Raw genomic sequence first — 25,262 nt, forward strand, 5'->3', positions numbered from 1 at the left:
ATAACATATTACATAACATTTACACTGCAATTAAACGTAATGAAAATAAATGGCTAATGTACTAGTGTTATAGTATTTTTGATTTCACACATTTTTAAATGACATTAAAGTGGTAAAGGTAATAGCAATTTACATTTAATTTGTAAAATAAATCCAAAAGAAACAAGTAAATATATGGAATACAATCATTTTACTATTTAAAAGTAGGTTTGTGTTCTTTTTAATCATGGTTATTATTTTAAAATTATTTTTATTATTAAATTCTCATACGCATTTTTGCGTTCATCTTTCACATTTTAGGTATACTGTGTAAAGATTAATGTATGAAAGAAATTTGTAACATGCCGGAATATCATAGTATTATTTTAAAGTCATAATTTTTATTACATTACATTTATTATTGTATCATTACTGTTTTAACTTTTTCAGTTTTTGAAGAAATAACAAAAGCAATTTATAATGAAACTTCATTCAAGCATTAAAAATTCAGATGGAATTAAATATCGTAGAAAAATATAATACACTGGTAAAGGACACCATTATTGAAAGTAATCAACTGAATTAAATCAACATTTTAAAAATGAACTTGGAAATAATTCAAATGAAAGGGGTCACAGAAAAGTAAAAGTATTAAAAGTATTAAGATTAAAAACAATATAAGAGAACAGACATCCTTCTTTGTTACTACATTTTATTTGTCAGGTGTACTTTACATACGCACAGACAGCCCCACACACACGTGCGCACACACACACATCCCCACACACACACACCAAGAAAATATCAAGCAAATATACGCTTTAAGAATTTCCATGACATGATTGACAGGACAGGGAAAGGAAAAAACATTCTTTGGGTGCAACCATGCAAAACAATAAATAAAACAATATCACCTGACCACAGCTTTATGCCCATCAGTCCTCTTACATTTTTTAAAGGAGACATATTATGCTTTTTTTTTTTTTTTTCGTCACAACTGAGCCACTGAGAATTAGAGTGGCCTAACTCCCGCCCCCCCCATATACTGCTGAGTGCAAAATTCGTAACGGCTAGCTCACAGACACGTTTTGAAATACAAGCAGATAACCAAAGATTTACTTTGGTGGTTTTATCTCACATTTGATTGGTGGACCGGCACACTAAGCCATTGGTGCCCACCCAAAAAGAAGACGGCAAAGCACTTTTTCCAAGGTGATGGCCTGACAAAATTAAGCTCCTCCCCTCAGTACAACAGTTTCGTGGCTCCAAGATGCCACAAGATGGCGCCAAATCCGTGTTTCAAAAACAGCGGGTAACAGACGGTAGGTTCCCCCCTAAAATCTGCAACTATGCAGAGGTTCACTGTACAAACATTAAAAAGTCCAATTTCCATAATATGTCCCCTTTAAGGAATTAACACGTAAATGTAAAAAACAAGCAACAAGTAAAGGTTAGAAGAGCTGCAGCCTCCTTTAAAGATGGAGCATCCTACACTGCTCTAAAAGCAAGGCCAAGGTAATTCTTTTGTTTCTGGAACCTTCCTTTTGGTCCTTCAAGTGATGATCTGAGGCTCCCAGGCCTGGCTGGCCACCAGGGGGCGACACTGGGCAATGACAGGCGGGCCAGGCGGGCTCTGACTGTCCAGACACAGACCGCTGACTGTGTGCTGCAGGGCCGAGCCTTTGGGCTTCCATTTCTGGAGAGGGACAAAAATGCCATGAATCTGTTCCAGCATCTCCCAAAACACCAACATTGTTTTTAATAAGAAAATAATTATTACTTCATAAAAACATACTCGAAAAACATACAGTAATAACATAAGCGTCACTGTCAGACGAAAAAACCCCGTAAATCCAAATATGGTCAATTTCTTTTTTTTGTTTTTGTTTTTACAAATCGTTACACTTTGTCCGTAATTTGAAAACCGCTATTAATAAACAAAAGCGTTTTCCAGACAATTTCACGAGTGATGAACTGTTTTTGAAATGCAAAAACAAGTGAACAAAATGCAATGTTGTTCACGTCTCCTGTGGGACAAACATCCCGGTGCGCAGCCAACATGGCCGCTAGCGGAGAAAGGAGGACGCGAGCGGCGGCTCGCACATATGCTTCCACTTAATCGCGACTCCCTTCTCGCCGTCATAAATCACCGGGCGGACGCGGGTCCACGTGGAAAGTCGTGGGGGGGTCTGCGAGGTCACGGCCGGCATATCCAGAACGCCGATGACCGAGCTGCTCTCATGGCGGCCATTTTGTGTTTTTTCCACGTTGACGTTCGGCCCATTATGATGATTGACAGAAGGAGAGGAAAGCCAAGTGTCTTTGAAATCACATCTTGTCCTCGGCGCATTTTCTTTTCAAAGGGAATCAGTCATTGTGTGTGTGTGTTATTCTCCGTTTTACAACCTTGTCATTTTTAAGTGAACACGTATGTGTGATGAGTGTGTTTAATGCTGTGGACGAAACCCTAATCTCTCAGGCTTGATTGTGAGACCCTAAACTCTGTTTGAAACGATAACACAGGCACGCAAACCTAATTTGAAACCCTAAGTCTGTCTTAAAAACTTTCATTTGAAACCTCAAATCTGTTTTTAAACCCTAATTTCAAACCCTGACCGTGTTTGAAAAGAAACCGAACCCTTGTCTTGAAACCCTATTTTAAAACCTTAACCCTGTTTTGTAATTTAAACGTTGCATTAAAATACTCATTTAGAACCCTAATCTGGTCATCAAAATTTCAAACCATAACCTTGTTTTGAAACCATAATGCGAAACCTTAACCCTGATTTAAAATAACCCCCAATAAAGAAACAGACTTGGGACCCAAATGTTTTGTTTGAAACCCTAATCTTGGGTTGATGCACTGACCTGTCGAGGCTCTTTGGCGTTGCAGGGCTCCATGGTGACCTTTGACCCCGGGGTGAAGAGCGTGATGGCCAAGCAAAGGTCGCGCTGTCGGATTAATGGCTCGATTAACTCCCACCTCTGAAAAAACAGAACAAAACACAAACGTCACACAGATGCAATTCTTTGCGTGTTTAAACAAATCCTAACCCAGGCTCCAAACCTTACCCTTTATTACCCTCAAAAACCTAACCTGGGCTTCAAACCCCCCTTTTAAACCCTTTACCTGTATTTGAAACCCTAACCTTGGGTTGAAAGCCTAATTACAAATCTAACCTGTGCTTGAAACCCTAATTTGTCTACTAACAATGGCTTGAAATCTTAAACCAAGCTTTAAAGTTCCAATTTGAAACCATAAACCTTTGCTTGAAGCCCTAACCCAGGTTTGAATCCCTGTCTTGAAACTCTAATTCGAGAGAATTAGCTTTGCTAGAAAACCTAACACAGGACAAAACCCTAAGCTTTTCTTGAAAACCCTAATTTGAAACCTTAACCCAGAATTACCACGCTATAATTTGAAACCCCAACATTTGCTCGAAGCCCTAATTTGAAACAATTCATCTTTATTTGAATCCCTAACCCGAGCCTGAAACCCTTACTTTTTTTCTGAAAACCTCGATCTGAAACTAGAGCCCTGGTTTGCCACCCTATTTTGAAACCCTAACATTTGCTTGAAGCCCTACAACAAGATTGAAAACTCTCTAATTCAAAATACTAACCTTTGCTGAAACCCTAACCTTGAAGTGATACCCTAATTTGAGACAACTTTGCTCAAAACCAGAACCCTGATTTGAAACCTTAATTTACACACTAACCTTTGCTTCAAATCCTACTTGTCGCACTAACTTCAAACCTTAACTTAGGTTTGAAAACCATAATTTGACTTTACCTTTATCAGACTTAAAACCCCTAACATTTTCTTGAAGCCCTAACCCAGACTTGGAAGTCTGATTTGAGACCTTAACCTTGACTTGAAACCTTAACCCAGACCTGAAGCCTGATTTGAAAGCCCTGACACCCTAATCTGAAACCCCTTTGTCCTGGCTAATTTGATATTTTATCCTTGGCCGAGTCCCCGCCCCCACCAGCCCCTCAGTGCCCGAGCCCTGACCTGCGCCTGCGGCCTGCTCCCTCTGACCACCTTGCACTCCGCCAGGCCGAGTCCATCTGTCCCGCGGGTCTCCAGGCACAGCGTTCCCTGTCGGAGGATGCTGGAGACGGCCTCCTGCTCGGGAACCCTTGAGGAAGGGATTGAGGCCGGTCAGCGGTTTTATTGAAGTCAGGCGCTAATCGAACACCACCGCTTCTATTGATCATTTAATGTCGGAGTGAACTGAATTCATACTTGAATTTACAATTGTATTCCTATTTTAGCGGTTAGGTAAGATTCCATAAAATATTGCTCAATCAGTCCAGACAAAGTCTTAAGGGGGCTCAGGTCCCCTTTGCCCCCACCTTAGACCCGCCACTGTATTCAATTTAGAAGGTTATTTATAATTTTATGTAAACAGTAATTGTATTTCATTTCATTCATTTAAAAGGTGTAATTTCAGTATGATTCAATACACATAATATAAAATTGTATGCATTTGGAATTCTATTTCAATTCTATTTTAAAATACATTATTGCTCTTTGAATTAATTGCATATTTTTTCTTTAATTTCATTTGTAATAGAATTCATGTTATTTTATCACCCTGTTTTATTGTAATGTCATGTCATTTCGCACCGTGTGCCGCGACACCATCAGCAACTCTTTGATTTTATTTTGAAAGTCATTCACCCGGAATCAAATTTGTGCAATGAATTCAATTTGTGAATAAAAACTGAGCTGCTGATGTATTCCAGCATGAATCATTGACTTGATTATTTGCGATTCGGGGTGTCATGACTCCTGGTTTGTGTTTACTCTCGCTTGATATGCCAGGGGGAAAAAAAAAAATAAAGAAACAAAAAGGGAAATCTAAATTTACAACCCGGCGCCCCCGAAGTTTATCTTTTGGTGATTCACCATTTTGGCCTCTGGACTTAATTGATCCAATGTGCGAGTACGCGAGGGACTTGCGCGATTGTGATTTGATGCAGCCCAGCATGCTGTACAGCTAAATGCACTCATAAAAAGCAATGTGTCTATTTGTCACAGGGTTAGATCAAACTTAACCACGAGGCAAGGATTTTGTATTGAGAGAAATACTGATGGATAGAGTATAGGTCACCTGAGCTCGGGGTAAACATTCTCCATGTACCAGCGGAAAGGTTTGCAGTTCAGCTTTCGCCGCAGCGTCAGACGGTCGGCAATGCTGCACAGGGACAAGCAAACACAGCGGACATTTTATGATGTACACAGTGGTCTTTGGAAATGCAATTTTTCAAAAAGCCAGCTTATGATTGGCACTCTCATTGAAAAGTATCGTTATTGGTGTCAGATTGTACTTCAAAGATTATATGGACAAAAATAGAATTTATTGAGGGCTCACATAGGTTGATTTATGATTTCATTTTTTGGATTTCATCCAAATAAGAAGTGGATGAACAGATAAATACACGTTATTATTTTTTTTGTAATTTTGAAAGATTTTCCGTTAATATTGTCACAGAAAAATTAATTGGAATATTTACAAATATAAAAAATATAAATCATTTTTTACGGGGAAGTATTTTGTTTTGAAAAAAAAATGCATTTTGTCTCTGAAGCGGTCACCGTGTTTCCTTGAGAACAAATTTCAGTTTCAAAATGTTGAAAATTAATATAGGGAAACTCCTGTGAAATCAAGGAAAGTTTCTTGATGTGGAACATTGCGAAAGTCGACCTAATGGCGTAGGGTGACATGAACATACAGACCTGCCAAAAGCTTTGCCCTGTGCTGAAGGCCTGGCCGAGTAGTAGTATTGCTTGTACTCGTCCATCCACACCTCGGCGGCCCGCCGTGTGTTCCTACACACATACATGTCACATGATGTCACGGTAACCTCACATGTACATGCTTAGTTTGCTATACTGTGTGTGTGCGTGGGCGTGTGTGTGTTGTTTATTTATATAAATATACTGTATATATATATATATATATATATATATATATATATATATATATATATATATATATATATATATATATATATATATATATATATATATATATATATGTGTGTATATATATATATATATATACACACATATATATATATATATATATATATATATATATATATATATATATGTGTGTATATATATATATATATATATATATATATATATATATATATATATATATACACACACATACATACACACACATACACACACACACAAAAGGTTAATACTATGGGGATTACAACACGGACTCACTTGATGTAGGTGAGAGCATTGCCTTCTGGGAAGTCGTACGGGTGTCGCTTCCGGAACACATGACCCACGCGACTGCACGGCAAGATCTCCAGACTGCCGCCGCACATCCATACACGGAACGACAACTCTGGCAATGAAAAAATAAGAAGAATATTCATCATCGTATGGACATTTCCGTGTGAAACGTGTCACTGAGCTTCATTGAATGCTCCAGTGCTGCACAAATGGCAAGGACAGGATTTTATTTATTTATTTATTTTTTTGCAGCGTGGGATGCCAAGAGTGTTGGGAATATGTCCAGCATGCATCACCCTATTATGTCATTTTCAAAAATTTGTCATGTTGGTCATGTTACACTTTCAAATGTCAACTTGTTGGCAGAAAATAGTACTTGGCTGCAAAGCTTATGGGGGGAAAATTAACTCCTTGTTGAATTCATTTTTTAAATGATAATTTCCATTCATTTACATTCAAATACAAAATGTGAAAGCAAATATTAACAAGGGTCAACAAATGTTTACAATTTTTTTAATCAGAGATGCAAGTAAAGCTTTCTAGATGATTTATTTGCGCTGTTTCCAAAACTACACTTATTCTTTAACGGAGGGAATTAACCTCTTGATGATTTTTTAAAAGAAAAATAAGGGAAAATAAAATAATGTTGGGAATAAAGACTTTTGTTCAATATTCTTATTCATTAATTAAATGTTCACATACAAAAATGAAAACAATCATGGGAGGAAATGAACCGCTTGAAGAAATTAAAGTGTGGTTTAAATGACAAATTTCCATAAATTCAAGTGTATTCAAAATACCTTTATAATTGAAGCTAAAAATTAAAAATAATAATAATGGAAAGAAATTAATCCCGAGGGTTTTTCAATTTTTAGTAAAGTAAATAAAACTGTAATCAAAAACCCTATAAAATTACTACGAAATGTGAAGTTTGCACTTTAATTTCCTTGATTTATATATTTTGAGGCACATGTATAATGTGTTTAATGGGCAGTAACAATACATTAAATCAGAAATAAGTAGGCAGGCATCTCACCAAAGTTCTCCCCACCCCAGATGTCCATGTGGGTGTCGTACTGTCCAAGATGGTTGAACCAACTCTTGTCCATCGCAAAGATACCACCCGCAATCACCGGAGTCCTTAAAAAAAAAAATCATTTAGTGCCATCATCATGACAGTCACTGCATGAAAGCTGGGACCGGGCTGTTAGCATTTTGTTTCTGACGAAATTAGCATTACCTTTCGGACAAAGTCTTTCCTTGGGAACACATTTTTGATTGACGGAGGAGGAAGTTAGAATTGTCCCGCAAAGTTCGCATTTTGTTTCCTTGTGAGTTGACTGGCAGAGTTATCATTTTATCGGTGTTAGCATTTTTCATTCTGATAAATATGTCATTTTTGGGAGGGGGTGCGGGGGGGGGGGGGGGGTTTCCAGAAAAAGTTGGTATTTTATTTCTTTGTGAACAAATGTTAATGGGATTTGTTTGCACAAAAAGTTTATTTTTTTGTTTATGTGTGAACAAATATGAAACTAGCTAGCATTTTGTTTCCTTTGGAAACAAATTTCCACAAAAGAGTTAGCATTTTGTTTTCTCACAAACGAAAATTCGAACAACAGTTAACATTTTGTTCCCGTAGTGTTAACACTTAGCTTCTGGCGATTTAATTTTGAACAACAGAATTAGCATTTTGTTTTAGAGTTTGAATTAGTTAGAATTTTGCTTACTTGAGAACTATTTTTTAGAGTAAGTTAGCATTTTGCTTGCATTCTTTCAGAAACAATAATAGCATTTTGTTTACTTGAGAATGTATTTTAGGGGAAAAAAAGAGTTGTGAACTATTTTTTTTTTTGATAAGGTATCATTTTGCTAGCATTTTTTCCAAAACAATAATAGCATTTGGTTTCCAACAAAACATTTTCTTTCTTTATGAATGAATTTTAAACAACAGCAAAACCAACAAACTTATACATTTGTTCCAAAGTTAGCATTTTCTTTTGGAGAAACACTGCATTTTTTTTTCCAACAGTTTGCATTTTGTTTCCGTGTGAATGCATTTTGAAGAACAGAGTTAGCATTTTGCTTCTGACAAGGTCATCACTTGGTTTCCTTGGGGGCAAATTACGTATGACAGTTAACAGCGTTAGCATTTTGCTTCCGCCACCGACTGAGGCCGCCGTCATTCAAACCTGATTGGCTGCGTGGGGTCACTCCTGGCCATTTTCTGCTCAATGGGAATCTGCTCCCATTTAAAATGGAGACTCCAGTCAAATCCTTGTGAGAAACAAGAGACATCCGTCACACAAATGTTATGTTATCCTTTTAGTTGATCATTTAAGTGTAACAGGGGGGACTTCCTCCTCCTTCGCCAGCTGTGCTCGCAGCTGTTGTTACCGCGCTGGGGGATTTCAGCGAATCCTCTCACCTCCTCTCAAGTCGGCCGAGGCGGCCAAGTAAGCGAAGTTGTCCAGGCTGATGACATCGATGATGGGGCTCACCACTCGCGTATGGTCCTGCAACAACATGGGCAAAAACGCTTTCTGTGCCTGTGGTCCTGTGCCCAGCTGTCTCCACTTACACCCCTTTGTCCTTTTGTTTGCATGAGACCACAATCCGTGCATGCCCATGACACTCATAAACATGATGTTTTCAATGCGGATGACATGTTGCACTCTGCTTCTCATTAACATTCCCATTTCAATAGCGGGATACATTTTGACTCAAGGGTAATATATTGACATGGGAAAGTACTGCGTCCACATCATCATCATTTGGTACCAGCCCCTGGAGGAAGGACTACTTCATCATTATTCCAAAGCCAGTAAAATCCTCATTCCATTTGGAGTTTTTTTTTTTTTTTTTAAAAACAAAGTTTCTCGAAGTATGAAATTTGGTAGGCATGTGTATCAGGAGTAGACTCACAAAAAAAGTGTCAAGATGTCATGACTGTGCCTGGAAAGATGCAGAAAATTTGCCATTTTGGTTGAAGGTGTCCGTTATTTGTTGGTAACACACCTGATAATAATAATTAAAAAAAAAAAAATTATCCCCTCATGCCAGTTTCACTTACCAAAGTGAAATTTGGTAGGCATGAATCTCATGAGCAGACTCACCAAAAACTCTCAAGAGGTCATATCTGACAAGACACTGAAGTCTTCCCATTTTAACTTGGTAGCATCCTCTCAAATTAACAATAATCAAGCCATTTAAAGATGCTTTGACTTGGGAACATAACATTTGGTTGGCATGTCTAACATAAGTGGACCCACCCAAAAAATCTCAAGAATCCATGCAAGAAAAGAAACAAGGAGGCTGCCATTTTGGTTCAAAATGAAAAACTTTTTGCTTGCTTGCACTGTCTTGAATAAATTTAAAAATCAATAAAAAAAATTTTTTATCACCTGCAAAACCAAACTTAGTTTGTCACGAGTAGACCTGCAAAATAGTCGCAAGAAGACATGCCTACAAATACACAGGAAGTCTAACATTTTGTTTCAAAGTACCCATGTTGGCTTGGTAGCAGCCTCTAGAACATTTTTTTTTAAATTTAGCCTCCAACGCGGGTTTTACTTTGCAACGTGAAATTTGGCCGACGTAAAGCCGACGTAAAGCCATTTTGGTTCAGAGTGGTCATTTTAGAGTCATTCCGAGTCCCGCCAATTCAGGGGGTCCTTAAGATGAACTCGTCCTTGAGATTCTGCCCGATACGCAGCCAACGAATGGAATCCAGTGTACAAGGTCCTTTGACTTACACGGACGGCTCTCGCACATGTACTATACAAACACTTCCCCTAGGACGCTTTCCGACAACAATCCTTTCAATAGCCAACTTAAGCTGCTTCTCCGTTTGTTTTGGATGCATGGACTGTATGCGTGTGTGCGTGTTTGTGTGTGTGTCTTCGCGTGTGTGTATTTGTAGACGTGCAGGGGGGGAATGGCGTTCCCTGGAGGTTTGCCTAATCCAATTGTTGGGAATCTTTCTGCTGCATTACAGAAAGACAGAAAAGAAAGAAAAACAACATGCAGCCTGCAGGGATGTGAACTCTGTATCACACAACACAGCAGAATACGCTGTAGCCTAACGGTGTGTGCGTGTGCGTGTGCGTGTGCGCGTGCGTGTATACCTCCTTGACGCGTTGGATCATTGGCTGCAGCCAATCAGTGTTCACCTCACAGTGGCTGTCCAAGAAAGTCAAGATGGGGGCCGAGGCGGAGTTGGCTCCTCGCACACGGGATCGGATAAGTCCTGAGGGGACGAGGGCGTTAGCGTTTTGTTTTCGGACAAATTTCGGCATTTTCTTTTCTGACGAAGCTAGCGTTTTGCGTCAGAGAAATGTCACATTTGTCCGCATTTGTTTGCACTTTTAGAACTGAGTTAGCAATTTCTTTTGAATAAGTTATCATTTTGTTTGTGACAAATTTGGCACTTTGTTTCCTTATAAACATCGCTGAATTTGCATTTAGCTTCTGATAAAGTTAGCATTGTTTTATAGACATTTTGGTGGTCGGTAAATACTTTTGGTGCATTACCGCCGGTGGCCAAAAGGCGCCGGTAATGTACCAAAAGTATTTGTCAAACACCAGAAGAAGAAGAAAATTAGCGATCATGGTAGCTAATGTGTGAGGTATCGCCAGTTTAGCATGACGCTTCTGAATTTACAGCACCAAAAGGTGCAATAACCAACCAGGATTGTAAGTTTGCTCATAATACAACGCGGGATTCTACTCAAGGTAAGCCATTTTAAAACAAAAAAGAAAAACTTAGCATCGTTAGAAGCCGAAGCTTCGAATTCAACCGAAATTCGTTCGATGACGTCAAAACGGGGTGCTGACACTCTAACACTTTTCGTTCGGAGAGGCAGAGGGCGCTCCCCTCCCATTAATTTCTCAACGCATCTTATGTTATAAAGCAATCAGCAGCTCATGCTTCAACTGTTTCCTTTGTGCTCCGGCACTCATTTTTTGAACCACTCTGACTAACCGAACGGCACAACGCTATGACTTTCCACGGTCGGAGCGAAGCAGTGAGCACTCAGAACGTATTTCCAAAAGCAGCCACGACTACGGAATTGAGATTAAACATCCCCCAAATATGGAATTTATACTCCGGAGCAACTTTTATATATTTCTTCTCTTTTTTCTTTTTTGACCAGTGCGATTTATACTCCGGAGCGACTTATAGTCAGGAAAATACAGTAAACATTTATTTCCTTGGATCCTAAAATAACGATGGATCTGAAAATGCTTTAACCTTGCACAAAGCTTTTGGGGGGGGGGGGGGGGGGAAGTAAGAAAATAAAAAAGGTGCCGCTCACTCCAGATTCTGTTCACTAGCTCCTTGAGAGGTATTGGGTGGGGGTGTGACAACTCTGTGGGGATGTTGAAGAGAGCTGCGTGTCTTAAAAAGCTCAGGGAAAATTTGCTGTCTAGTTGTGAATATTTGGTCTATGATGTGATCGTGTGTGTGTGTGTGTGTGTGTGTGTGTGTGTGTGTGTGTGTGTGCGCGCGCGCGCGCGTGTGTGTGTGCCTCCGGCACCACTAACACGTGCTGACACGCCGTCGCCTCTTGTTTGTTCGGCGCTTGGGCAGAACAATTTTTGACACCTTTCCCCACCTTTTTTCACATCATCAGTGACACGGTGTTGCCAAAGCCGCTTTTCATGAATTACACGCACACACACACTTACCCTCTCTCCTGCCGTTCCTCAGGCAGCGTACTTTGGGGATCTGAGCGAGCAGCTGGCAGTCGTCGGCTGCGGAAGTCAAACAGATTGTGTCAAGGCAGACGAAATACACACACACACACACATCGAGCAAACCGCATCGAACGTCAGTTAAACGCGTACACAAAGACTGCCGTCTTGGTTTGAAGCGGACATTTTGGCTCGGTTGAGCACGCTAGATTTTTTTTATATTAATTCAGCCCCCGGCGCTGGTTTGACTTGACAATATTTTGGTAGGCAAATCTGCCATGAGTAAAAAAAAAAAAAAAGTCGAAAGGAACAAATGTCATTTTGCCATTTTGGTTTGACGGCGCGCTTGGGAATTGCTTTTAAAAATGTAGCCCGTTTTTTTCTTCATAGGTATTGTGTAATTTTGTTGTGGTCATTCCAGGAATAAGTCAAAATGCCTCACTTTCTACCTGAAACTTTTGTTCAGGCATAAGAACACACACACGCTCACACACCCGAGCGGCTTAGCATTGAGAGCGCGAGTGTGACCCGACTGATGCATTGTGGGTATGTCCTCGTGTCCTCGTCCTCCCTGCTTGCGATACATCCATCCACACTTGTAATCCTCACTGATTGAATGAGATGTACGCACACAACTGTTTTTTTTTTTTTTTTAATACGGCTTATATCACACAGTGGGTACCGACGCGTGTGTGTATGCGCATGAGACAGCAACGGAACGTGTACTGCAAGTGTGTGTGTGTCCTTGTACACCACCGTTACACGCAGCCACTCCACATCCTTACTCGATCATGTCGCTTCATAAATCGTAAATAGCTAGCAAATAGCAAAAAACAACAACAACAAAAACCACGAGTTATTGACACCCTGCTTTGAAAAAAATGAAAAATGACTATATTAATAAATTAAACCGTAACACACCATAAATTTTGATCTGTAATAGAAACTGCTATATCCCGGTTCAATGTAATTTTAAACTCATTTTAAAGAGACTTATAGATTTCAAGGGGAAAAAAAGCAGCCCATGCGCTTGTGTACAAGCGCATGTGGCTAACACTCTCCTAACAAGACAGGCTAAACTTAGCTCCTCGGCGAAATATAAAGCTTGTCTCTCAGTTATGATATATTGTACGTATGACTTGCCTTGACTTTCAAGTTTTCGTCATCTTTCCCTTGAAATAAAAGGAAATGCCATTGAGTTATTCCAGACCCACATGAACACTAACAAATTGAAATGTGTTTTTTTGGGGAAGAAAATTACCGCTCTGCAGTCTATTTATAAAAACATATTGTTCAAAAAATGTGAAGTATTCATCATTTTGTGTTTCATGATTTCATGCTTCACTGCCCGTTGACATTGTTCTCCTTGAGGTATGTGGGCCTCGGCCAGCAGGGGGCAGCATAACACACACACACATAATACAAAAAGAACAGTTTCACAACTAAGTGACTCAGTAAGATGCAATAGCATCAGTTTTTAACTGAGGATAAAGAATGCATGCCTGCCTGTGAGTATTATGTTATCCATCCAAGAATGGGGAAAAAAGTATTTTGAAGTATTTTTTTAACATTTTATTTTTAAAAAATTTCAAAATCTGTAAATGATGAATCTGCGGGTGCTGATGAACATGAACTGAGCATGTGGGGTACCACTGTAAGTGAAATATTGAAATGCCAAAGTGTGAAATAGTGTGCGCAGACATTATTTCATTATTCCACAATTTCATAAAATCCCATAAAATTGATTTTTGATTGACAGCACATAGCCAAGTGTTGCTGGTGTTAATCAACAGTGCCTTGCGGCGCGACGAGCCCTCAGCATGCCAATTTTGCTGCCAGTGGTCGGATCACGACGCGGTGCTAATTACTCCTCTCCGCATTAGTTGAACATGAGCTAATGGTTCACGCGCTCTGTAATGGCCTCCGCACGCATGCTGAGCGTGCAGTTGAGTTACAAGCACACGCTGGGAGGTGACACAGCCAAACACACGCTTAAACACAATTGTGTGTTAGCAGCTCCGATTACCGCTGGGTTTATATGGAAATAACAACCAAAATACTAGAAGCACTACAATACTCGCTCCTGTTTCTACTGTTGTTGTTTTTTTTTAATTTCCAATTTGCATACCAAGGATTATTACAGCCAACATTTTGTTGAGAACAAACTCTCAGTATCACAGCAATGAAGTCATAATCCAGCCACTGAAACCTAGAGTGGGCTAACTCCATTTCAGTCCTTTTTTAAAAGTTAAGGTTAGAAATGAATAGAAAAAGGCGTCAGTCTCAGATGAATGCTGCTCGAAAAGCAAAATTTTAGTCCCGATTTTGACATAATGGTAGACGGTGACTTAACTGCACACAGCACGTTTTTCTGATTCATCAGTGCAACACTGGGCCAACTCCAATTTCCAAGATGGCTGCACCCATGAAAAAGATTACATTACCCAACAGTAACATCGCAGAAAGTGAGGTTCAGAGATTGACGGAAGACTCAGAAAGTGGGTGGAAGCATTACCTCGGGTGCCAGTGCATCTGCATGTTAGTATAAGTTTATCATCTTTCGTGAAATATTTACAGATGTTTGGACTTAGACCACTGTTGCACTAAACGGTTTTTTTGAAAGCTACTGTAGATCAATTGGCACTGAAGATGATGATATTACCTCAGTTAAGATATTTACCACAATCTAAAGAAAGCAGAATTTCTGTGAAAATAATTATCCAACATTATTAATTACTGCCATATTAATCGCTAAGATATATAAACACCCCGGATTTTACCACACCCGTAAAACTTTAAATTAATCTGCCGCGAACCGTCAAAATTGGAGTTAGCATACTTTGGTTCTTTAAAACGTGATTCCTAGTGCAAAATGTGTAGTTTTATGAAAAATCAAAATCAAGTCATAATATTATGAGAATGAAGGTGTAACTGATGATTAAAAACGTCAAGAATAAGGTTGTAATGTTATAATAAAGTCATAATTTACAATAGAGTTGTCATTTAATGACAAAAAGTCGATATTTTCATGAGATTAAAGTTGGAATATTAAGATAATAAAGATACAGTTGATTTTAAAAACTTGTGATTTTAGAAGTCTATAGTCGTAACTCGACAAGAATTAACACATTTTTTTTAGAATAAAGAGATCATTTTAATGTTAAATAAATATGAGTCTTTGTTAAGTATTTAGAGCACTGTGTGGTATCGGTATAATCTGCAGTTACCATTTAAACAAATCTTATTGTACAAGAATAATGTTGTATTCTAACAGTTTATTATTTAAAAAAATGAAAAGAAATTATTTTTCATTTCATGATTGAAAAAAGAAGTGGTGATTTTAGGAGAATACAATTTGAAGAGGAAAACGATAGGACAGTTTGTGAATTTTGTTGTAAAATCGTAATTTGACGAGTCGAAAAAAATTAAACTATAACATCGCGAGAACAAAGGCGTAACCCAACACTAAACAAGTCGGACTGCTGAAAATAACGTCATAACGAAGTGGTAATTTTCCAAAAGTAAAGCTGCGATTTTTGTACGGAAAAAGTTGCACTTCACAGCGAAAGTACACGGAGAGCTGGTTGCTGAGATGATGTTGATGAGATGTGAGCAGTGGAAGGACAAAAGAGGAGGCAACTGGGGAGTGAGCGTAATCCTGTTAAGTCTCCACTTAATCACTGGGCTTCCATCCAGGACACGCCTTGCCCTCACAGTGCACATACAAGGCGCTACATGCTAACTTTCTTTTGGTATTGATCTTCTCAACTGCAGAGAGTCCTGGGCGGGGTAGGAATCCGAACAACTGCTGTTTTTATTTATGTTTCTCACAAATATATAAAGACACTAAATGTAGCACAGGATATGTAACTAGAGCTGCGAGCAGCTAGAAAGGGCCCGCGCAACTCGGGGTATTGGCATGGGACACAGGACAATTACTCTTTAAAATATAAATGTTTGTGCCAGGCCTGATGTGTGTGCATCATTCCATGGGTTTTCGCCCATGTTTAGACCCTCAAAAAACAGCATCATTTTTCTGTGCAAAGAGCGCATCACCACGGCAACAGCATATTTTTGGTGTAGTTTTTTTTTTTTGTATGCATGTGTGAAAACTTAATATAATTTTTTTTTGCCCGGCCCGATGTGCGTGCAACGTTCCATGGGTTTTCGCCCATGTTTAGACCCTCAGAAAACAGCCTCATTTTTCTCTGCGAAGAGCGCATCACCACGGCAACAGCATGTTTTTGGTGTAGTTTTTTTTCTCTGCATGTATGAAAACTTAATATAATTTTTTTTTGCCCGGCCCGATGTGCGTGCAACGTTCCATGGGTTTTCGCCCATGTTTAGACCCTCAGAAAACAGCCTCATTTTTCTCTGCAAAGAGCGCATCACCACGGCAACAGAATGTTTTTTGTGCGGTGTTTTTTTGTATGCATGTATGAAAATGTCATTTTTTTTTGCCAGGCTCGATGTGCGTGCAAACTTTGGTGAGTTTTTGTGAATGTTTAGGCCTTCACATATGCAAATCATTAGGGAAAATAATGATAATAATAATAATCATAGTAACGCTGATAATAATTTCTCCAGAAACAATAGGGACCTCGCAGTGGCCACTGCTCGAGCCCTAATGACTCGACCCATGTGCACGGTTAGACCGTACTTATACCTGTGGAGCCCTTCCTGTTGTGAGGATATCACACAATACTCCCTCAATGGTCACTGAGCTGAAGTCTGCTTCAAACTCACCGTCGGCGCTGAAGTCGTCAATCAGGAGGATTTCGTGAATGAGCTGCGGAGGACTCCGCATCAGGACGCTGACGGGAAACGAGGGTTAAACCTTGGCAAAGTGGGCGTGGCTACGCGTAAATGCTAACGGGTTACCTTTTGACGGTGCGCAGCAGCGTTGAGCGGGCCTCATTGTGGAAGGTGATGATGACGCTGGTGGACGGAAGGTCGACGTCATAGTTTAGGGAGGCGCACCTGATGGAGGGTAAAGTGTTAATAATATAGTACGTCCAGGTTAAAAATAACTTATGATATGATAAAGTTCATCTCTAATAGATTGTTGTCGTCTAATTGGAGTCTAGCATTAGCGTCGCTGTTGCCTGGGCTTCTGTCGCCACGGCGATGAGAAAATATTTGACTGCAAGGGAAGCGGAGCGCAAAGCGCGCCTGTTTCAGCAAAAATGTGGAAAAACCATTCTACGGTCGTGCCAACGTAAAAAGTGAACTACTGTGTCAATGCAGCTTTGAAGAAGCATTATACAAATATTTAGGGTACTTTATTGTTCGTGACAAATTTTTAAAAATAATAGGTGGAAAATATGTGAATGTTTATTTTAACAATAAAATAATGAATAACTCGTGCAATGAATTAGATAAATGGATAAAACATGAATTAAAATAAATGAACTAATACATTTGAATAACCGTAGGGAAAATATTAAGCAACTGATTTAAAGTCCGTCATTTCTCCAATGATTTAATATTTTTTAATGTTCTTTTTTTCATTTGACTAATTCCATGTTATTACTACAATCAATTTACTAAAAACAATCAATTAGATGCCATGAATAAAATAAATAATAATAATGAATATCCATTTAATCAACAACAAATAACAAATCCAAGAGGACTCCTGCTGAGGAAAATGCTCTGCGGGCCGGATTAAAACCACGCAGCGGGCCCCCAACCCAACCCCCTCCCGTGCTTTTGATGCCGACTGAGCTGAAGCACGATGAGACGCTGCGGCGTGGCGTGTGCCACCTGTAGTGTCTGGTGTCCCTGAGCGCCCGCTGCGCTCCCAGGCGGTGGCTCTCGATGAGGTTGAAGGCGTGCTCCCTGTACGGGTCGTCTCCGGGCTTCAGCTGCTTGGCGTCCAGGTACTTGTTCTCGTCAAGGCCGCCCAGTAGAAGGTCCTGATGCTCGCCACGTGGGGGCTGGCTCACCTGACCACCGCACGCGCACGCACACACACACACACACACACACGGAAACATACGCTTTCAATAAACCGACCACAACCACAAAGTAAATGGAAAGTAGAAATGTGTGCAGGCAGACGACCGCAGTGTATCCCAGTGGGTATTCGCCAACTGTTTACAAGCTAAACCAAAAAATGAAGACATGAGATTCAAGTACATGTGTCATTAGGGAAACTGTCAAAAATGAATAAATAAAAAAAGAATGTTTGGACCACCTGGCACATTTTCGCAACTTTTTGGGTAGAATTCAGCTTTCCAAATGAACCAACCAACTCACTAACTAAAGAATTAACAAATGAACTACTACACTAATGAGTGTACAAACAAAAAACTCAGTAATAATTTAACTAAATCACACATTTACTAATTACATACCTAACTCACTGACAAACCAATTTGCCAAGCGACAACTAAAAAAAAAAAAACCTGACTAACTAACTAACTAACTAGATAATTCCTAACTAACTAACTAACTAACTAACTAACTAACTAACAACAGTCAATTTCAAATGAAGAAACTATGTAGCTAACTAATGATCTGAAATCGATCACTCACTCACTCGCTCACTAACAAATTAACTGAGGAACTACTTTTCAGCCTAAACTAGATAACTATCTAAAGAATGTATAAATTAACTAATAAACAATCTAACTCGTGAATTAACAAAACAACTTTACAAATGAGAAAACAATATAGCTAACCCTGCCATTTAAATAACTCACGCACTCACTCGCTAACTTCCTCCCATGTTAACTGACTAGTTAATTAAATAACTAAGTGATGAATGGACTAACATACAACAAACAACAAACTAAAATGAACTACCTAACTAATTGATTAAATCAGTAATGAATGGACAAACATACTAACTAACTAACTAACTAACTGGATGACTGACTAACTGGCTAAGAATTAATGGACAAACAGACAAAGCAATGGAGACACTAACTAACTAACTAACTTACTACCTTGGATGACAAATTCTAAATGAGCTAACTAATTAATGGACAAACGGACAAACTTTTATTATCCAACTAACAACATATCTTGTCAACCAATCAAATAACTCACAAATTAATAAACTACGTAGCAAACTAGCCATCAAAACAACTCACTCACTCACAAATTAATTATCTAACTATGTAACTAACTAATGGCCGAACAAATAAAATAACCAATTAACTGACCAAATAACTCATAACGAACCAGAATGGACAAACAAACTACAACGAGCTGACCAACCACTGAACTAAGGAGCGACCGCGCGAACGAACAAGCAAAGCAAGGAATTAGCTAATTAACACGCTAATTAACTAACTCACTCATGAATAAATCAATCCAACAAATATTGCAGGACTGTTAATAATGCAACTGAATTAAAGAACAGCACTATGTGACTTTGCCCCCCTCGGTTTAAAAGCACCAATGAAGACGCTGACATAAACTCTCAAGTGACTGAATGCCATTTTGTGTCTTTTTTGGTCCACTTGAAAGCAGACAGTATCTTCATGTTTTGGATACGGATACAAGAAGTCACTTAAGGGACGTGCAGCCTCGCCTGGATGTTTTTTTTTTTTTTGTTTTGTTTTTTTTTTTAGGAGGATGGGTGACGCTTTTCTCAGTGTAGTGACAAAGGTGAAGGACCTTGGCGCTGCAGAGTAAAGAGAGCGCTCGCCTTCCAAAGGGCAGCTGTGGTTGCATAAGGTTTTGCACACATTCCAAGCCACTGTGAGCAATCGCAGGGCAATACAGTTGACCCCCGCATAATCGGTTGATTTGCATATTCGCAGATTTTTTTTATTATTATTATTATTATTATTATTTCCTCCTGTCTTTATGGCAAACATATTTTGGATATATCAGTGTTTTCTGAAGAATTGTTTGGGTTTAAAAAAAAAAAACATATACAATTTCCCCCTGTGCATTTTGTGCATGTTTACATTCAAATGCTCATAAGCTCTCTCTGTAACTGAGAAGCCATTGTGGTTATGTCACGGTTCATGAAATAAAACACATAAGCAAAGAAACGACTTTATCTAGTCGAATTCAACTCAACGAAACGTTGCTTTTTACACCCGATTTATTCCTGCTCGCATTACGAACGTGTTGGGTAACGTTCGGTACGCGTGTGCGTTTCATTTCATGAAACCCTGACTTCGGATGCTATGATAAACAATGACTTCTTGATTACGGAGGTGGCACACTTGCATGGCCACCCCAACCACGCCACTGAAAAAAAAAAATTCTGCCTACGCTCCTGAATCACGGACACCTGAATGCAACGCGACACTGGTCTAAACAATCCACCGGCTGGCCTTGCGTGCAACCCGAGAGGCGCCCACCACAACAGCATAACACCAGTCAAGCAATCAGCGAGCTCCAAGACTTAGGGAAAGCCTCTTATGCAGGTGCTTGCGGGAGGCACCGCCACCGCGCACATACCAACGCCAAAAAAAAGACAGAAAAAAAAAAATCATCACCATCATGCATGCAGCGCACACCTTCCCGCGGTGTAATCCCAACAACACTGACTCACTATAAGAGGGATGGTCCTGTCGTCCCGGTGGATCTCCAGGCGCCCACCTCCTTGGTGGTGGTTCCCCGCTGATGAGGGCGCAGACGCCGCCGCCGCCGCTGCCGCCGACGCCGGCGGCGGCTTACTGTCCTGCCACAGGTAGTAGAAGGTGCCGAGGATCCACGCGACGGTCAGGATCGCGATGGCGTTGGCCCGAATCCTGCGCATGGTGAGCCCATACGCAGGAGGGGACCTGGGCGAAGGGGGCGCGGCTGGGGGCGCTCCGGGGCCCTGGTGCCGACGAGGCGGGAGTACCGCAAGCTCCTGGCAAGTCCTACTCGACAGGAGAGAGAAAGAGAGAGGAGCGTCGATGGCGATAAAGAAGAAAGGAGAAGAAGGAGAAGAGGAGGAGGAGGAGGAGGAGGAGGAGGAGGAGGACGCTCGCTGCCTCCCTGCCTGGATGGAAGGCTGGGCTGGATGGACGGTTGCGCGGTCCTAGTGCCGGCGCTTTACAAGAGAGAATGTCCGAGTCTAGGTGGATGGAAGCAAAAGTCTACACATCCTTGGTCAAACGACAGGTTTTTGAAGTATATTTGTGGTGCTTTATCCAGCATTAATATGAGCTATTATGTACAACTCAAGTAAAAAAAGAGGGGAAATAAAAATAATGTACAATGTATTTAGATATAAACTCTGAGTTCGCACACAACTCCCAACGTTTATATTGCCTCTGATTAACACCAAATAAAGTGCAGTTGTTCAGGTAGGCTTTCCTGACATGTTTTGCTTTCTAGCAGATGCCTGAACATTTTGTGCTAAAATTATTACACTATTTGGAAGTGTTGGGAGACCTCAAAATTTCAAAGCAACAAACTTCAACATATTAGGTTGGACAGTTCACTAAATGCTTTAAGTTTTGCTTTTTTTTTTTTTTTTTTTCCCTTGATGTAGGCCCCATTTCCAGCTGAAGAAAAACAGCCTGAAAGTGTGATGCTGCGCTCACACTCTGGTTGTTTTTAAAGTGCTCTATAAATAAAGTGGGGTATTGTTTTCAGGTTATGAAAACCTGATGCGATGAAAAAAAGTGAGGGCAGAGTTGGAATCGGTGCAAAAACAAGATAAAGTTTATTTGCCTCTCTGAAAAACTTAGCAACAATTTGTTGAAAAGTGTAAATGATCGCCAGATACATCACAACAAAATACGTTACCTCACAATATCGACATTTTATCCAGCTGTACTCATATGGCGCAAGAATCAAGCATACATCACAATACTGACGTGTCACAAGAAATAACGATAACATACAATATTGATCCAGCAGTATTGATACTTTAACGCAAGAAAAAAAAAATACGGCCTCACAAATAACAACGATGGAATACTAATATCAATATTTGTTCTGGCTGTATCAATTCTACATGGAAAGAACTAACGATACTGTGTCCAAGTTTTGATATTTGATCATGTACACAAAAAATAGTGATACATAACATCTATATTTGATCTAGTGATAACGTATCACAACAATACAGACACATGGTGTGTCACAATATCAGTATTTCACCCAACTGTATCGATAATGCAGCACAATATCAATATTGGTCCAGTTGTATCAGCCAGTCTTGCAAGTTATAGAATTACAATAACATTTGAATTGGGATAGATTGCAAGCGAAATGCTCCCCTTTTCCCCTAGTCAGACCGTTCGGGCGGATCTCATGAAGTGTCTGGTGACTGGATTAGATCTTTCCACACAACAGATGAACTTGTGTCAGTGGAACACTTTATCTACTGACTTATCGCTTTCATTTGTTTAAAAAAAAAAAAAAAAAAAAAGATTTATCTGTGGTTTCGCAGCCAGCTGCAGAGGTCGTCAGTGCAGACGCAGTTTAAACTCGCATGTTTACGCTCCGTGAGTAATTGAGCTACAGAGAACTAGAGTGGACTAACTCCATTTGAGTTTGAAGACTGCCATAAAAATCCCGAAGTCATATTTTGGTGATTTGTATGGCAATGAAACTCATAGGATGCTTGTTTTGACAGAAATTGTGGTTTTCCACAGATTTGGTCATTTTGCCAAACAATGATTTGGAGGAGATATCCACAAACTGTCGGTATGATCCCGGTCAGTATCAGCTATGACTTAAAAGAAACTTACTGGGATTAGCAAATTTAACAAAAACAAAAAACAAAAAAAAAAACATACTGACACACACCCTTAACGTATACATAAATAATACAAACACTAAACTGAGAAAACATGTACAACACAGTTGCATGTACGCTTTATACACATGCTGCATTTTAAGGGTTGCGGCGCTGGTTGAAAACCTCCCAATTCAAGCTCTGAAAGAAGGAAAGAAAAAAAAAAGACAAAAGCAGCAGCGGGCAGCGAGGGCGGGACAGGAAGGAAAGCCAAGACGTCCCGCTGAAGATTACTGGGTGCACACTTGTGTGGTTTGCAGCGAGGTCAAACCCCAGTACACCATCAATGTCGCCACATTTGCTCAACTGACAACGATGCATTCATACACAAGGAAAACATTTTTTTTTTTTTTTTTTTTTTTTTACATTTCACGTTTGAAAAGAATGTTGACCACCGAGTGATTCTTACCACACTTACTCCAATGCTTGTTGCTAGGCAGATTTTTTGCTTCACTTAAAGGTGAGCAAAAACATGGCCAAGTTGACCAACGATAAACACATAACCACTAACAAAAAAAGTGTTGTAAGACGCGTGGAAGAGGACCCAAATGCAGGGAGGCAAAAATAAAGTGCAATGTAAAATATTGAATTAAAAGAAAACAAAAAAGGGAAACAAGGCACTGGGCTAACACCAAAAACAAACAGGGATCAAAAGAAACTAAACAAACACTAGGACTTTAGACTTGACTTGACAACAAAGACTGAAAGAAAGCAGGGAAGTAAATATAGACAATTTGACGAGACAACGAGGAACACCTGAGACACAAAGGGTTGGAGGGAGCTGATTGGCTAAAAAAAACATGATTCAAATAATAATACCAAATCAAAATACTAAATCAAATCTTTTCTCCATATCCCCCAAAATATACCAAAAGCATATCCTATCAAAAATAAAAGCAATAAAAACATAAAAATAAAATATTATTTCTAATAAAAATAATAATCTTTAATAAAAAAAAATAAAAAAAATAAATGTTGAAAAAAACTATAAAAAAAAGGAACATTTAATTTTGAATATGCTAATTAAAAAAAAAACTTTTAAAAAATACCCGTAAAATAAAACTAAATTAAAGGTGAGATTACTAAAACATACACGCACTGACACGCACGCGCGCACGCACACGCGAAAACACACGCGCAGGCTGACATGGAATTCCTGCATGGTAGTGCACAGTCAGCTCGGCAATATTTACAAGTTCCGTCTTGTGTTCGTGTGTAGTCGTATTTTTTTTTTTTTTTTTTTTTTATGGGGGCAGGTCCACAATGATGCCATGGTGTGCTGCGCACGTCAGAAGGTCGAAACTAAATACATTTATTTAGCAAGTCCACTCGAGCTGACATCAGAGTGTGACATTTGAAGTCATACTACAACCAGAAGAACACTAACACACACACACACATGCGCGTACACACTTTTCTCCATTGGAAACAGTACAAATAGAATAAAAAAAACAAGAAAAACAACAAAGATAATATATGACCAGCAACCAAAAAATCCTTTTAAAATAAAAACAACCCAAAAAGTACATGGCTAAATTAATCCAAAACAATAATATGGTCTATTGAAAAAAAACCATGAAACATTTAATGAATTTTTGGATTGTATTTCCACAGATGTGTTGGCACATGCAGGCGCCCTCCGACGTGAAGGAATCGGCACCTTCCCGCGCCTGTCTGCGTCAAAGTGCATGACGCTTAGTTCCCAAAGACGTCAGCATTCGGGGGGGGGGGGGGGGGTGGGGGGGGCTGGCATGACCACAAGAGGAGGTGTGCATGCCGAATCCTAAAAAAAAAATTTTTAAAAGAGAGAAAGAAAAATGGTTATCTTATGAGAAATACTTCACACACAAGGGCGGGATATCGTTAAAAGCCTGTTGGGACACATCAGATGTGAAGTTTTTGGATCAAAATTACAGTGGATATTAAAACGTCTACACACAAAGGCCAAGTTTTTGTGTTTTGAAAATGAGAGCGCGATAAAGCATGCATGTGACTACAGAAACGTCAGGAAAAGCCTACTAGAACAGATGAACTTTATTTGGGGATAATCCGAGCCAGGTGGGAAATATGAACAGTTCCAAATAGCTATAGAAATCAAAATAATGTCACATTTGAACATCTGAACTTCATTTGGGGTGAATCAATGGCACCTTAAATGGTGGCAATTTCCACTATTCCCATCCAGAAAGCATTCAAAAAGTTTGTTTTTTCCCACCGCAGCCCCCCCACATTTTGTTCTTGTTACAACCTTAATCCAAATTGATGAAATGCTGGAAATCACACACAGCTGCTTCAAAATCTTATCTTTTGCTGGGCTCTGTGAAAAACACAGGCGGGAAAAAACCTTGTCTGTTTCGCCAATGGCGTGGAAACCGTGGAACGGATTTGGGGGAAGAAGGAACGTCTATGAAGTGAACCCAGTGAATCATGGACTGCAGAAGTGTGGAAACAAAATTCCCGTCTAGACTCACACACACACAGAGAGAGCCGCACAGTGGAAATCATAATCCAAATTGATCGTCACATCATTAATATTAGCTCAATGCAGCAGATCGCTCATTCAAACCGAGATTTTTTTTAAAAGGCGTCCAAATCCGGGTGAGATCAAGATCGTGCCAG

At 39.7% G+C, this 25,262-nt stretch overlaps 1 protein-coding gene across 1 annotated transcript; it reads right to left on the bottom strand.

The window, feature by feature from the left end:
* Positions 1-680: 680 nt before the first annotated feature.
* galnt16 (UDP-N-acetyl-alpha-D-galactosamine:polypeptide N-acetylgalactosaminyltransferase 16) lies at positions 681-20,885 on the bottom strand. Its single transcript, XM_086049890.1, has 15 exons — positions 20,460-20,885; positions 17,705-17,886; positions 16,820-16,918; positions 16,685-16,752; positions 11,933-11,998; positions 10,369-10,490; positions 8,670-8,757; positions 8,434-8,518; positions 7,281-7,384; positions 6,230-6,356; positions 5,726-5,818; positions 5,100-5,183; positions 3,995-4,121; positions 2,848-2,964; positions 681-1,675 (listed from the first exon to the last, which is right to left on the bottom strand). Exons 1-15 carry the CDS (start codon positions 20,664-20,666, stop codon positions 1,532-1,534), a joined length of 1,713 nt encoding a protein of 570 aa, XP_085906016.1. The 5' UTR covers positions 20,667-20,885; the 3' UTR covers positions 681-1,531.
* Between the last annotated feature and the right edge of the window lie 4,377 nt (positions 20,886-25,262).

This window comes from Filicampus tigris, chromosome 13 (assembly GCF_054856515.1).
Source record: "Filicampus tigris isolate MCC_2025a chromosome 13, RoL_Ftig_1.0, whole genome shotgun sequence".
Classification (NCBI taxonomy): Eukaryota; Metazoa; Chordata; class Actinopteri; order Syngnathiformes; family Syngnathidae; genus Filicampus; species Filicampus tigris.

Coding starts and splice junctions, on each gene's coding strand:
- galnt16 (XM_086049890.1), bottom strand. CDS start 20,666: ATGCGCAGGATTCGGGCCAACGCCATCGCGATCCTGACCGTCGCGTGG. Junction 16,753..16,819: donor CTGCTGCGCACCGTCAAAAG/GTAACCCGTTAG, acceptor GTTTCCCGTCAG/CGTCCTGATGCGGAGTCCTC. Junction 8,519..8,669: donor CTCGGCCGACTTGAGAGGAG/GTGAGAGGATTC, acceptor GTTTCTCACAAG/GATTTGACTGGAGTCTCCAT.